The sequence below is a fragment of the Heptranchias perlo genome, chromosome 2 (assembly GCF_035084215.1).
Source record: "Heptranchias perlo isolate sHepPer1 chromosome 2, sHepPer1.hap1, whole genome shotgun sequence".
NCBI lineage: Eukaryota > Metazoa > Chordata > Chondrichthyes > Hexanchiformes > Hexanchidae > Heptranchias > Heptranchias perlo.
In genome coordinates this window covers 162,015,124-162,030,878 of record NC_090326.1, presented here as the reverse complement: position 1 = coordinate 162,030,878, position 15,755 = coordinate 162,015,124, and the positions used below count along the sequence as shown (strand labels likewise).

General features: G+C 47.9%; 1 protein-coding gene across 2 annotated transcripts in view; it reads right to left on the bottom strand.

Annotated features, from left to right (window-relative positions):
* plcd1a (phospholipase C, delta 1a) overlaps positions 1 to 15,755 on the bottom strand; it is a 137,662-nt gene that overhangs the window by 101,329 nt on the left and 20,578 nt on the right. Inside the window, exon 1 of one of the 2 annotated variants that reach the window (XM_067968348.1) lies at positions 11,624 to 11,858. The exons of the other annotated variant lie outside the window; for it this stretch is intronic. Coding sequence (XP_067824449.1) covers positions 11,624 to 11,720 — 97 coding nt within the window. The 5' untranslated portion in view covers positions 11,721 to 11,858. Of the gene's footprint in view, positions 1 to 11,623; positions 11,859 to 15,755 lie in introns of those variants that run through there. 2 annotated transcript variants of the gene reach the window in all.

Here is a 15,755-nt window from a genome sequence, read left to right as displayed (position 1 = left end):
ACGAGGCAGAAAGTAAAGCTCTAACCTTAGTCCCAGCCTCAGGGGAGCACACCCAGTTAGTGTCAGATCCTGGGTATATTTGTCCTGTACTCTCATCCATTAAAAACCGGATTGGGACTGTCCTATATTTGTTTCACATACAGGATAACACGCCGCCTGCAACGTGTCACATACAGGATAACACGCCGCCTGCAACGTGTCACATACAGGATAACACGCCGCCTGCAACGTGTCACATACAGGATAACACGCCGCCTGCAACGTGTCACATACAGGATAACACGCCGCCTGCAACGTGTCACATACAGGATAACACGCCGCCTGCAACGTGTCACATACAGGATAACACGCCGCCTGCAACGTGTCACATACAGGATAACACGCCGCCTGCAACGTGTCACATACAGGATAACACGCCGCCTGCAACGTGTCACATACAGGATAACACGCCGCCTGCAATGTGTTACATCCAGGATGCAGTGTGCTACATACAGGAGAACACACAGTCTGCAGTGTGTTACGTACAGAATAACAGTCTACAATGTGTTATATGCAGGATAACATAGTCTGTTATCTGTTACATAAGGGATGCAGTGTGTTACGTACAGAATAACACACTGTCCGCAATGTGTGACACACAGGATGCAGTGTGTTACATACAGGAGAAAATACAGTCTGCAGTTTGCAATCCGGTGTGTACTAAATACAGGCTAAGACCTAGTTTGGAGTGTGTAATCATCAGCCGACCGAGACAGATATTCAGCCCACCAGGCTTTCGGTTCTTAAGGTATAACATTTGATAAAAGTGTCTCACTGCTGAGTGCACATGTCCATGTGTTTGTGCAGGCAGGTGAGCAGCTTGATGCTGGGTTGGACGCTGAAACCTGTTCTCCCCCCCCCCCCCCCCCACCGCCCCCCCCAACCGGAGACCGTACCGTGATGTTAACAGCAGGCGAACGACCGCAGGTGTGATCAGGGCTCCGGGCAAGAGCCCAAAGGCAGAGAGCGGCCGTGGGGGAGCTCCCGGGTCTCCTGTCTGTACACACTGACTCCTTCCTCCACTGCTTGAACTGCTTCGAGGTGCACGTAGACTTCGATAGCCCCATAACTGGAACCACTAGGATAAATCATCTGATGGCATCATCTCGTCAAATCACGCAGAACACAGCTGCTTCAAAGTTGTGGCTGAAAATGTCCCTTCCCCTCTCCCGCTGATTATAAAGCCCACTGCTGGCTGGCTGCTCTCTCTCTCTCTCTCCAGTTCCTGAGTGTTCATTTCATACATTAAGAGCTCATGTGGAAAAGATTCTTTTTTTTAAAAAAAAAGAGTCAGGTTAGGGAGGAGGAGGAGGGAGAAACACAAAATGAAATCGCGATCAGTTTAGGACTCCTGTTGGGTTTTTGTTTTAAAGAGAAACACACCAGACCGGCGAAACAGGAACCGTTTGAAGTCTGAAATTACGAACCCGGCCACCACCAGTAAAGCAACAGCCACAGACTCAAACAGGACATTATTACATGATGCAGATTCACACTTTAAATCACCAGCCCAGACATTCTGAGCCGAAGAAAGTCAGACCCATGCCTGATTCAATGGGAGCCGGAGGGTTCGACTTTGGTCCCCCTCTGGACCTGTGAATGGACGTAGGTTTACTAGAATGATACCCGGACTTCAAGGGTTAAGTTACGAGGAGAGATTACACAAATTGGGGTTGTACTCGCTCGAGTTTCGAAGGTTAAGGGGTGATCTGATCGAAGTTTAAGATATTAAGGGGAACGGATAGGGTGGATAGAGAGAAACTATTTCCGCTGGTTGGGGATTTTAGGAGTAGGGGGCACAGTCTAAAAATTAGAGCCAGACCTTTCAGGAGTGAGATTAGAAAACATTTCTACACACAAAGGGTGGTGGAAGTTTGGAACTCTCTTCCGCAAACGGCAATTGATACTAGCTCAATTGCTAAATTTAAATCTGAGATAGATAGCTTTTTGGCAACCAAAGGTATTAAGGGATATGGGTCAAAGGCAGGTATATGGAGTTAGATCACAGATCAGCCATGATCTTATCAAATGGCGGAGCAGGCACGAGGGGCTGAATGGCCTACTCCTGTTCCTATGTTCCTATGACTCCCTGCTGGGTGCAAAAACACACACTCACTCACTCACTCAGAGCACCCACAAAAGGAGCAGTGGGAGGAAAAATCAGTATGTATATTAGTGAGAGAAGTGTGGGCCAGAAAGGGATGCGCTGGGGGGACGGGGGGGGGGGGGCGGGGGGGGAGTGGGGGGGGTGGGGAGGCGATTTCCCTGCTCAGTCACATTCATTCAATCGGTGCGCTCTGCCATCAGACCAAGGCGTCCCACAACCGCTGGGGGTTTGCGGCTCGTGATGTGGGTGCTGATAGGAGGAAGACTGATTTATCTGTGCACCTTGGCACAGCTGTTAAGGTTGTACTGTTTAAACCCATGTATTACATTATTGCTTGTAATTGGGAATAACATTTATGTTTAAGTAGGTTAATAAAACTGTCTCTTTCGAGTTCAGCGGCCCAAACTATTTTCTTTATAATCAATACCGAGTGGACAAGTAAGATTAAACCACACTTACATGGGAGGAGACCAAAACCGAGGAAAGGTTTCATAAATGTGGGAGAGAAAAAAAAACACACACACACGTATTTATAAATAGAGTACAATGGGGGAGCATCAACCAAATCTGACAGGTCAGCCAAGAACAATAAACACGAGGCACTGGAGACACTGGTTACAAGGACTCCATATGCACAGGACCCTACATACACAGAGCTGCCAGAAAATGACTAAACTCCTGCCGATCAGCCTATTGCTCAGCTTTCCCATTAAAATGAACATTTTGGTCTACTAGAGCTGCCTCCCTGAGGTGCTCACAACCCAGGGGCCAATTGTAACCCACCTCCCCCTTTGCCTGTGGCCCTCAGCACCGTGTTTCTGGCCTGCTCGACTGTACGATGGTGACGGAGCTGAGATTCCTGGTCCTTTTCCTGCTGCCCCTAAAATAAAAATGCTACGAGGGGGTCAGGGATAGCTTAACTTCCAGGCAGCAAGCGAAAGGGCCGCATTAAAACAGAGCTACTTCATACAACTACGGGCTCCTTTCTTTGCTTTTCCTGTGGAGAAATGCCGGGACTCTGGCTACTGTCCACAGTAACATGATTGAAATCAGGAGCTCCCGTTCGGCGAGCTCCTGATTTCAATCATGTTACTGTGGACAATAGCCAGATCTATGAACTATCAGCCCAAATTTCACTACATTCTTTATAGTGGCTTTTTATAGAGACATTGTTTGGGGACCGTGACCCTCAACGAAAGGTTAGCGTGTCCCGATGCAATCTGGACGGCCACAATTGGTTGACATTGCACCTGACTTTAGACCTGGGGGCTTCTACACAGTAATACGTAGATGTTACAACATGGAAATAGACCAATCCATGTTAATAGGGTGAGATGAAGTAAGGTGGGAGGAGGCTCATGTGGAGCATAAACACTGGCACAGACCCGTGGGGCCGAATGGCCTGTTTCAGTGCTGTAAAATTCAATGTAATTCTATGGCGAGAAAATAATCCTAATCACATTTACCCACCCTGAAACCCATATCCTTCAAACTCTTTTCCTTCATCCACCTATCCAATCTAATCTTGAATGTTGTCATAGCAGTTGAGGCAGAAACTAACACTGGAAGTGAATTCCACTCTCTGAGTGAAGAAGTTTCTTCTGCCCTCTGCTTTAAATCCCTTGCATTGCATCCATGGCCCTCTCATTCATCGCTTTCTTATAGGAGAACATCTTGCTATTTCTAACACTATGAAGAGCAGCCCCTGATATTCGACCTGTGTTCTGCAGACATTAAGGGGATGGTACCCTGTCATGACGGAGGAGGCAGACTACATCCATTTGTCTGCTGAGCTGCTGAACTAGAAAAATAACATTCTCAAAAAGGGACAGACATACCAAGTCATGATAAATTGCCATTTATCTCCTACTGCAGGATTCCCTTAGGCGAGCATGCATGACCTGTTTGTAGTCACGAGCACCTGACGTGCCATCAAAAAATAACATTGTTCACTTTACTGATGACAGCATCCAACACAAGAGGTTAACTCCCATCTTCAGAGCAAGTGACAACTGAAACACCGCAGGCAATCATAGGCAGAGCAGACAATGGGTGGAGGAACAGTGTGTTATCAAGAGCACCAAGAAGATCAAACAAATAAATCCACCAGGAAAGGCAGACCATGATAATGACAATCCACTATGACTCAAGGGCTGTAAAATCTCTTTAGTAACGAGCATGATTTACATGGAATTACACGGAAACTACAGCACAGAAAGAGACTGTTCTGCCTAACCAGTCGGCATTGGTCTTTATCCTCAACAGGTACAGTCATCCAAATCACAAGTGCCCAGTCTGTTCCCATATCCCTTTATCTCCCTGTCCTTCAACCACCTATCTAACCTATCCTTAAACGTTGACATGGTCTCTGCTTCAATCACTCACAGCATTCCACAGCCTGGCAACCCTCTATATAAAAAAAAAACAAATTTCTCCTGCTCTGTCCTAAATCTCTTACATTTCACCTTATATCCATGTCCCATCAATCAATGGAAACAGTCTGTTTCTATCTACTCCCGTCGCTTCATAATTTTAAGCACCTCCATCAAATCTCCCCATAATTTCCTCCGTTCCCATGAAAACAGCCTCAGTCTTTGTACTTCCCCATAGCCTCAGCGCGGTAATCACTGATCGTTGCTGAGGGAAACCAGAGGCAGAGCCTGCTGGCTGGCAAAGCTGGCAGAAAAGTGGAACCTTCAAGGAAACTTCAGTCCTGCCCGTTGTCGTTTACAATGTTGCGGCTCTACAAGGACTACAGGTGGTCAGTGGCCGAACATTGACACTGGCTTTGTAGTCTCTTCGCAGGCCTGAGGAGAAGCCCATACAAACAGATGAAAAAAAGTCAGGGTCCATCAGTGATCCCCTAGATGATGCAAATTCAATTGGTCAGCTCCCAATTGTTATTACAACAACTTGAATTTATATAACACGTTTAACATGGTGAAAACATCCCATGGCACTTCACAGGAGCGATTATCAAACAGAATTTGACACCGAGCCACATACGGAGATATCAGGACGGGTGACCAAAAGCTTGGTCAAAGAGGTAGGTTTTAAGGAGCGTCTTAAAGGAGGAGAGAGGGGTTTGGGGAGGTGGAGAGGGGGGCAAAAACGGCTTTAAAAAAAAAAGTCCTGGTGCTAATTTCAGGAGTAGCTCTGGGAAATTTCTATCTGGTTCCATTTGACAATGAAGTCAGGTCTAGGAGAACATGGCGACCCATGATGCCTCCCTAGGAAGAAAGAACTTGCATTTATACAGTGCCTTTCATGACATCCCAAAACGCTTTACAGCCAATGAAGAACTTCTGAAGTAAAGTCGGAAACACGGCAGCCAATTTGCGTACAGTGAACAGAAATGTGATAATGACCAGGTAATCTGTTTTAGTGATGTTGGTCGAGGGATAAATATTGGCCAGGGCACCGGGGACAACTCCCCTGCTCTTCTTCGAAATAGTGCCATGGGATCTTTTACGTCCACCAGAGAGGGAAGACGGGGCCTTGGTTTAATGTCTCATTCGAAAGACGGCACCTCAGACAGTGCAGCACTCCCTCAGTACTGCGCTGGAGTGTCAGCCTAGATTGGACTAGATTGAAATAATCGATGTGGAGACAATTAGATAGATTGGGCTTATAAATTATGCAAGGTGAGAAATTAGGCGGTTCTTCTATTCCCAGAGAATAGTTGATCTTTGGAACGAGTCGTCAGCTTGTGCAGTGAGTGCTGGTTTTCTTGTAGACCTTCAAAAGTGAGCTGGACTGGTTCCTGACTGAGGCAGAGATCAGCGGTAACACTCTGGTCTCTGAGTCAGAAAGTTGTGGGTTCAAGTCCTACTCCAGAGTCTTGAGCACAAATTCTAGGCTGGCACTCCAATGCAGTACTGAGGGAGTGCCGCGCTGTCGGAGGTACCATCTTTCAGATGAGACATTAAACCGAAGCCTGTCTGCCCTCTCAGGTGGGCATAAAAGGTCCCATAGCACTATTCGAAGAGCAGGGGCGTTCTCCCTGGTGTCCTGCCCAGTATTTATCCCTCAACCAACATCAATAAAACAGATTATCTGGTCGTTATTACATTGTTGTTTACGGGATCTTGCTGTGCACAAATTGGCTGCCGCGTTTCCTACACTACAACAGTGACTACACTTCAAAAGTACTTAACTGGCTGTAAAGCGCTTTGGGAGGCCCGGAGGTCGTAAAAGGCGCTACATAAATAAATGCAAATTCTTGCTTCTTTAAGGAACTTTCTGCATCTGTCTTGTAGCATTTAGATGAGCACTGAGTGGCTCTGCCTGTTGCTTGTGCCGATAGGTGAGACTTCTAGCAGAAGATTAGTTTTATTGAGTCGGGTCGACACTAATCATTACATTCTGAGCTTTTGCAAATCGTAAAAGTTGCGTGCTGGTTCTTGTTTGGTTGGGAGGACTTTCTGCTCATTCCTCCCTCGTCCAATAGCATTAGAAAAAAAATCAAACAAGATTGACTGCTGTTTGTAGAGAATTGCTGCTCTATGTAACAGTCAATGCACATCAATAGCAGCCCATTGTGTGAAGCACTTTGAGATGTTTGATGATGTAATAGGCAACACATAAATGCAAATTTATTAAAATTTTTGCAGTGAGTTAGAAAGCTTGCCTATATACTTTGATTTATTTTTGAGAGAGAGGACAGACCTTACTTCTACATCTGTTGGTCCAATTTCTAATCTTTTTTTTAAAAAGAACAGAAGCTTAGCCATACAGGCCCCAGACAGTGGTCGCTGGTTGATAATCGGATGCAGACGGCTCCGTACCCCACGAACATTGAGGCCAACTGTAGCACCTCTACCAACATCAGCTTACACTGCCCAGACCAGGGATCGAACCTGGGACCTTCCAGGACCACATGGCTCAGCTGCTCACAGGGCTATTTGGGCAACAGTAGCTTTAATCCTAACCTCAGGACAGTGCCCTGTGTGGCCTTCCATTTCATACACCAGTGGCTATTGTCACTTCTCTGTTCTGGGTATGCCAATCTAATGCCCATTAGTACTGAATTACTGGCACCTGTGCACTGCTAACAACCGTTGGAGCTGCATTTAAGGTCATGTCCAAGAGTTGAAAGGAGACTGCACCACCCAGGTGCTGGAATCGGGTACACTCACAGCTGTATCTGTTGGCCCTTGTACAGACTGGACAGATTAGCCATTACAAGGTGGCTACTGTGACAGGTAGGCAGGCAATGCCCAATCTACCCATAGAAAAAGGACAATGCTGATGACAAAATAGTCAAACTTTGAACCCCCATTGAGGTTCCTTCTCTTTTTTTTGTCTTTCCTTCAGAGCAGGTGTGCTAGAGCTCCCCCGTTGGGTTTGTTGGTAAATGGACCACCCATGTGTGGCACAGACCCTTACAGACTAAGGTGGTCCCAAGGCTCCATCTATGCTGAGAATTAGGACATCATAGTTAGCGTTGGCTTCTCTGGTTTAAGAAAGAGGGGAAAAAAAAAAATCCAGGAGTGCTTCTCCTGATCGCTATCCAGTGACTCCTTGTACACCAGTTGCTGAAAGCGAGCATTCAGGTGCAGCAAGCAGTTAGGAAGGCGAATGGTATGTTGGCCTTCATTGCAAGAGGATTTGAGTACAGAAGCAGGGGTGTCTTACTGCAGTTATACAGGGCCTTGGTGAAACCACATCTGGAGTATTGTGTGCAGTTTTGGTCTCCTTATCTGAGGAAGGATGTCCTTGCCATGGAGGGAGTGCAACAAAGGTTTACCACACTGATTCCTGGGATGGCAGGACTGACGTATGAGGAGAGATTGGGTTGAGTGGGCCTATATTCACTAGAGTTTAGAAGAATGAGAGGTGATCTCATCGAAACATGTAAAATTCTAACAGGACTAGACAGACTAGATGCAGGGAGGATGTTCCCGATGGCTGGGGAGTCCAGAATCAGGGGTCACAATCTCAGGATACGGGGTATGCCATTTAGAACCGAGATGAAGAGAAATTTCTTCACTCAGAGGGTGGTGAACCTGTGGAATTCTCTACCACAGAAGGCAGTGGAGGCCAAGTCATTAGATGTATTCAAGAAGGAGATAGATATATTTCTTAATGTTAAAGGGATCAAGGGATATGGGGAAAAAGCGGGAACATGGTACAGAGTTAGACGATCAGCCATGATCATTTCGAGTGGCGGAGCAGGCCCGAAGGGCCGAATGGCCTACTCTTGCTCCTATTTTCTATGCTCTATATTCTGACTGGAAAGCACAGGTGAGGTCAAGATCAGGCTTAGCTGTGATGTCCTCCATGGTCAGACAACCTGGGCTCACTCATGAAGACTTGGACTTGGGCGAGATAGCCCTTGGCATCATCTATTGGGCCATACCTCAGCAAGAGTCAGTGCCTTCAGGAAAGAAGTAGGAGGAAACAATTTCTTAAACAGCCCTTTGTGCTACTTTCTGGACTGGCATGAGAAAAATAAAATCCCGCTTATACAAACATACAAAATTGACTGGCAGGAAAAGACCAGTTGGTCCATCAAGCCTGCCCCACATAAATGATGGCCGGAGCATCATTGACTAAACACATCTTAGCAGCCCCCCTCCCCACCGCCCCCCCTCCCCACCTCCCCTCATTATTTGTTTGATTCTGGTGCAAAAACAACACCAACAAAACTTTCCAACCAGCATAAAATCTGAATAAGCTTGAGACCACAAAGGATGACCCTGCATCCCTCTCCCACACTCTCCCCCCTTACCTGCAATAGCAGATGTGAGTAGCTCATGGCCTCAATTTTGCAAACAAAGGAATCAATCTCTTCAGTTGCCTCTTTCTCCTTTAATCCCTTTACTCACTCCCTCCAGGTCTCTCCAAATCCAGCTCTACCCCTACACTACTCTAGCCCGGTCTCTCTAAATCCAGCTCTACCCCTACACTACTCTCCCCAGGTCTCTCCAAATCCAGCTCTACCCCTACACTACTCTCCCCAGGTCTCTCCAAATCCAGCTCTACCCCTACACTACTCTAGCCCGGTCTCTCTAAATCCAGCTCTACCCCTACACTACTCTAGCCCGGTCTCTCCAAATCCAGCTCTACCCCTACACTACTCTAGCCCGGTCTCTCCAAATCCAGCTCTACCCCTACACTACTCTCCCCAGGTCTCTCCAAATCCAGCTCTACCCCTACACTACTCTAGCCCGGTCTCTCCAAATCCAGCTCTACCCCTACACTACTCTCCCCAGGTCTCTCCAAATCCAGCTCTACCCCTACACTACTCTAGCCCGGTCTCTCCAAATCCAGCTCTACCCCTACACTACTCTAGCCCGGTCTCTCCAAATCCAGCTCTACCCCTACACTACTCTCCCCAGGTCTCTCCAAATCCAGCTCTACCCCTACACTACTCTAGCCCGGTCTCTCCAAATCTAGTTCTACCCCTACACTACTCTAGCCCGGTCTCTCCAAATCTAGTTCTACCCCTACACTACTCTCCCCCCAGGTCTCCAAATCTAGCTCTACCTCTACCTCTACAGTGCTCTCTCCAGGTCTTCCCAAATCCAGCGTCATCCCTACACTACTCCCTCTAGGTCTCTCCAAATCTAGCTCTACCCCTACACTACTCTCCCCAGGTCTCCCCATATTCAGCTCTGCCCCTACACTACACAATGTCTCCCTCATCTTCCCTCATGGATCTAATTTCCGCCACGAAGCCGACCACTAACCTGCTTGACCCCTCTCCAACCCATTTCCTATCTACCCGACTTCCCTTTCTCGGCCGACGATCGCCAACATTCCCAACCTATTCCTATCTATAAGCATTGTTCCCAACTCTTTCAAAATCATTATCAACACTCGCCCCTCCCCCCACAACCTTTTAAAAAAAAACCGGGTTCAATCTCTCTAACGTTGCAACTACCACCGCTACCAACATCTCATGTTTCTCCAAGTTCTCTGAATCAGTGTTGCTACCTAATTATGTGCTCATTTCTCTCACTACTCACTGTTGCAGTCCTTAAAGTATTAGTTCCTGATCAATCCATGTAGTCAAAACCACCCTGGTCAAAGTCTCCAATGACGTCCTGTGTGACTGCACCTGGAGTTCGCTGCCCCTCCTCGTACTTCTCCGTGACCTCTCTACAACCTTTGACCGTGTCGACAATCACTGTTCCTCTCCACTGTTTTTTCTCCTTCTCTGGTCAGTTTTCTTGCCATCGCTCTCGCCCTGTCCCAGCCCCACTCTCACAACACTGTCACTGAATCTCACGCAGTCACCTCGGATGTGGCCCCAGCAGTCCATCCTTGGTACCCTCCTGTTCATCATCGACAAGCCACACACCCACCCCCCCCCCCCCCCAATCTCCCACCCCCTCCGGCATTCCCCCAGCATCACCTGAAAGCACACCGTCAGCTTCTACGTACGTGCCAGTGACAACCAACTCTGCCTCTCTGCCAGGTCAGGGACTTTACCATCCAACGTCCCCATCCCAAGTCCTGGATGAGTCGTAATTTCCTGCCGCTCAACTAAACATCAGAGGGCAGTTAAGAGTCAACCACATTGGTGTAGAACTGGAGTCACGTATAGACCAGACCAGGAAAGGACGGCAGGTTTCCTTCCCTAAAGGGACATTAGTGAACCAGTTGCGGTCTTAACAACAACCTTTCAGCTTCACGGTCACTTTTACCGATACCGGCGTTTTATTTCTAGATTTTTTTAAAAATTAATTCAAATTCTCAAACTGCCATGGTGGGATTTGAACTCTCGTTCTCTGGATTACGAGCCCAGTAACATGTCCATTAGACTACCGTACCCATCTAAGTGGACGATCTTTCAGGCCCTTCCCTCCGAATTTCCCTTGCAGAACCACATCGCTTTGCTACTCCCTCCTTGCCTTGAAAGCCCTCTTTGACCGTGGCTTCAGACTCCCTCCTAATTGCTTGTCGCTTCCTGCCCGCTCTCCCTTGCAAAAGTTGTTTTCTGAGACATTTCAGTTTGGGTGCAGAGGCTGTGAAAGGTAAGCTGTTGTACAAAATAAAAAACACTGCCCTCCCCTCTCACGACAGAGAGAGAGAACGAAAATATAAATTGGCAAAAAATAATTGGAAAGCTAAGCAAATACATTATAGCAATATAATATAATATAATACACACTTTATCAAAGGCAAAACCCCACACACCAGTGCAAGGGTCAGTTCAGAGCAGGAGGAAGATTGCTGAGCGACTCCCGTGTGCTTGGTGACTCAATCTAACAGAGTGTGTGAGAGAGAGAGAGAGAGAGGAAAACACAAAACTCCCCAATGAAAAATCTCTCAGATCTAAAGCAAGACACTGAAGGGAGTTCTCCAAACTTTTAGCAGGATTTGCCTGGGCTGGGACTGGGACTGGGACAGTCTCCTCTGTGCCCGGGGTCAGTGTGTGTGGTGTATGTACTGGGGGTGGGAAATCACAGCCCCTCTCCCCCCCACTGACAGTCCCCACCACCCCAGAGCCTCAGCCCCTTTCCTTACCGAGCCGGGCGAGGTTGGAACGCGCCTCTTTCTTCGACACCTCCCGCAATCGCTCATCCTCCTGCTCGGTTCGCCTGGGCTTGCGGATACATTGCATTTTTAAAAATATTGATATATGTATATATATGTATATTTAAAAAATGCTATTCATACAAAAGGCGGATCGGCCTCTTCCTTCCCTTCCCCGAGGAGAGACTCTTGAAACTTTCCTGCTTGCACTTTTAGCACGAAAAAAGCCGGAACCACACCGAGTGACGTGGTAGGATTTTTCCTTCTCTCTTGGATTGCTTTAGGGGCGGGTTTAAAACTTTGGACTTCTTTCCCTGAATGCCCCAACACCCTACCAGAGAGACTCATCTTTCATCTGAGTAGGTTAGGGAACACTGGGAGTCACAATCTCCAGCCCCCACATCCCAACAGACAGCCCCACCTGGGGTCACAATCTTCAGCCCCCACATCCCAACAGACAGCCCCACCTGGGGTCACAATCTCCAGCCCCCACATCCCAACACAGAGCCCCCACCTGGGGTCACAACCTCCAGCCCCCACATCCCAACACAGAGCCCCCACCTGGGGTCACAACCTCCAGCCCCCACATCCCAACACAGAGCCCCCACCTGGGGTCACAACCTCCAGCCCCCACATCCCAACACAGAGCCCCCACCTGGGGTCACAATCTCCAGCCCCCACATCCCAACACAGAGCCCCCACCTGGGGTCACAATCTCCAGCCCCCACATCCCAACACAGAGCCCCATCCTTCAACTGAACAGGTTCGGGCGGACCAGGTGGCCACAATCTCAAGTTACGTAAGGCCAGATCTAGGTCGGACGTCAGGAGGTTGTCCTTTTCCCCCCCCAGAGAATAGTGGGCCTCTGGAGCAGGCTGCCACTTCGTGTGGCAGACGCCAATCCGCTGAATTCCTTCAAGCGAGAGCTGGACCCGTTTGTGGCCGAGTCAGAGATCACCTCGTACTCGGGGCTGGAGTGATCTCCTGGACTCGTTTAGATCGGGGGGGGGGGGGGGGGGAAGGAATTTTCCAGATTTTTTTTTCCCCTAATTGGGTTAGGGTTTTTTCTGATTTTACACCTCTCCCAGGAGATTACAAGGCTTCCAGGTGTGTGTGTGTGTGTGTGTGTGTGTGTTTTGCACAAAGCATTACAGTTGTGTGGGGCAGGCTGGATGGTCCAGTGGGTCTTTTCCTGCTTGTCCATGTTCGTATGTATCTGCATAGGAGTTGGAGTTAACACTCAATTTTGATTCTGTGTAGGTAGAGTGGAGGGGCACTTGGGTACCCCTCTCGCCCACCCGGGTGTTTACACCGCTAATCCAGCCCCCTCATCCAGATGGCGGAAGCAGTTTTTCCGTCAGTCTGCCAGTCTGCCCCGAGACGAGGCAGACGATTTTTGAGGTGTATAGGACGGGATCCAAGGAAAGATAGGGTAGAAATTGCTGTTGACGATGTTATCAAGCTTAACGTGCCCCTATCTCAACACTGGACAAACAGGGGGCTCTAGGGGGGAAGGAGCTAAATACGATTAAAATCACTAAGGAATTGGTACTCAGTAAAATAATGGGACTCAAGGCAGATAAATCCCCTGGACCTGATGGCTCACATCCTAGGGTCTTGAGGGAAGCGGCAGTAGGGATTGTGGATGCTTTGGTAATAATTTTCCAAAATTCTCTGGACTCGGCAAAGGTCCCGGCAGATTGGAAAACTGCTAATGTAACACCCTTATTTAAAAAGGGTAGTAGGCAGAAGGCTGGAAATTATAGACCAGTTAGCCTAACATCTGTGGTGGGTAAAATTTTGGAGTCTATTATTAAGGAGACAGTAGCGGAACATTTAGATAAACATAATTTAATAGGACAAAGTCAGCATGCCTTTACGAAGGGGAAGTCATGTCTGACAAATTTGCTTGAGTTCTTTGAGGACATAACGTACAGGGTGGATAAAGGGGAACCAGTGGACGTAGTGTATTTAGACTTCCAGAAGGCATTCGACAAGGTGCCACATAAAAGATTATTGCTCAAGATAAAGAATCACTGGATTGGGGGTAATATTCTGGCATGGGTGGAGGATTGGTTATCTAACAGGAAGCAGAGAGTTGGGATAAATGGTTCATTCTCGGACTGGCAACCAGTAGCCAGTGGTGTTCCGCAGGGGTCGGTGCTGGGTCCCCAACTCTTTACAATCTATATTAACGATTTGGAGGAGGGGACCGAGTGTAACATATCAAAGTTTGCAGATGATACAAAGATGGGAGGGAAAGTAGAGAGTGAGGAGGACATAAAAAACCTACAGGGGGATATAGACAGGCTGGGTGAGTGGGCGGAGATTTGGAAAATGTGAGGTTATGCACTTTGGCGGGAAAAATCAGAGAGCAAGTTATTATCTTAATGGTGAGAAACTGGAAAGTACTGCAGTACAAAGGGATCTGGGGGTCCTAGAGCAAGAAAATCAAAAAGTTAGTATGCAGGTGCAGCAGGTGATCAAGAAGGCCAACAGAATGTTGGCTTTTATTACTAGGGGCATAGAATATAAAAACAGGGAGGTATTGCTGCAGTTATATAAGGTATTGGTGAGACCGCACCTGGAATACTGCATACAGTTTTGGTGTCCATACTTAAGAAAAGACATACTTGCTCTCGAGGCAGTACAAAGAAGGTTCACTCGGTTAATCCCGGGGATGAGGGGGTGGACATATGAGGAGAGGTTGAGTAGATTGGGACTCTACTCATTGGAGTTCAGAAGAATGAGAGGCGATCTTATTGAAACATATAAGATTGTGAAGGGGCTTGATCGGGTGGATGCGGTAAGGATGTTCCCAAGGATGGGTGAAACTAGAACTAGGGGGCATAATCTTAGAATAAGGGGCTGCTCTTTCAAAACTGAGATGAGGAGAAACTTCTTCACTCAGAGGGTAGTAGGTCTGTGGAATTTGCTGCCCCAGGAAGCTGTGGAAGCTACATCGTTAAATAAATTTAAAACAGAAATAGACAGTTTCCTAGAAGTAAAGGGAATTAGGGGTTACGGGGAGCGGGCAGGAAATTGGACATGAATTTAGATTTGAGGTTAGGATCAGATCAGCCATGATCTTATTGAATGGTGGAGCAGGCTCGAGGGGCCGATTGGCCTATTTCTTATGTTCTTATCTCGCCTCCAATTCAAAAGGTTGTGGGTTCTGGCCCCATTCCTGGCTGATTTTCAGAATGCGTGCATCTCATCCACAGGGGGCACAGAGGGAGATCCAGAGAGGAATGGGGTGATGCTGGCAAGGCTGCAGTTTGTTGCCTGATCCCTAGTTGCCCTAACAAAGTGATGGTGGGCTTTCTCCTTGAACCGCTGTGTGAGATAGGGAATTCCAGGATTCTGAGCTACAATGGTGAAGAGAGCACAATCTGCATCTAGATCAGGATGGTGTGTGACTTGGAGGGGAACTTGGAGGTGATGGCATTCCTCGAACACTGCTGCTCTTATCCTTCTCAGTGGTAGAAGTTGTAGGGGAAGGAGGTGCTGTTGTAGCCTTGCTGAGCTGCTGCATTGCATCCTGTGGATCGTACATACTGCAGCAATAGTGTGCCAGTGATGGAGGGGGTTGATATTGAGTCCAGTGGTAGGGACACTGATGAAGCAAACTGCTTTGCCCTGGATGGGGTCGAGCTTCTTGAGTGTTGTTGCAGGTTCACCCATCCAGGCAAGTGGAGAGTATTCCATCACAATCCTGACTTGAGTGTTGTAGATGGTGGGGAGGCTTTGAGGGGTCAGGAAGTGAAACACCCATCGTAGAGTGCCCTACCACTACTCTGCTCTGCTCTTGTAGCCACGGTGACTGGTCAGGTTACGCTTCTGGTCAATGCTGACCCCCAAAATGTTGGGGACTCAGCGAAGGCGGTACCATTGCCAATCGGGGTTCGTGGCTGGTCTTTCTCTTGTTCAAGATGGTCATTACCTGGCACTTAAGTGGCGCGAATGTTACCTGCCACGTGTCAGCGGAAGCCTGCTGTAGCCTGACATGGGCTACTTCATTATTGGATGAGCTGTGAATGGAGCTGAACACTGCGCAATTGTCAGCAAATGTCCCCGCTTATGACCAAGGTCAACAATGAAGCAGCTGAAGATGGTTACATAG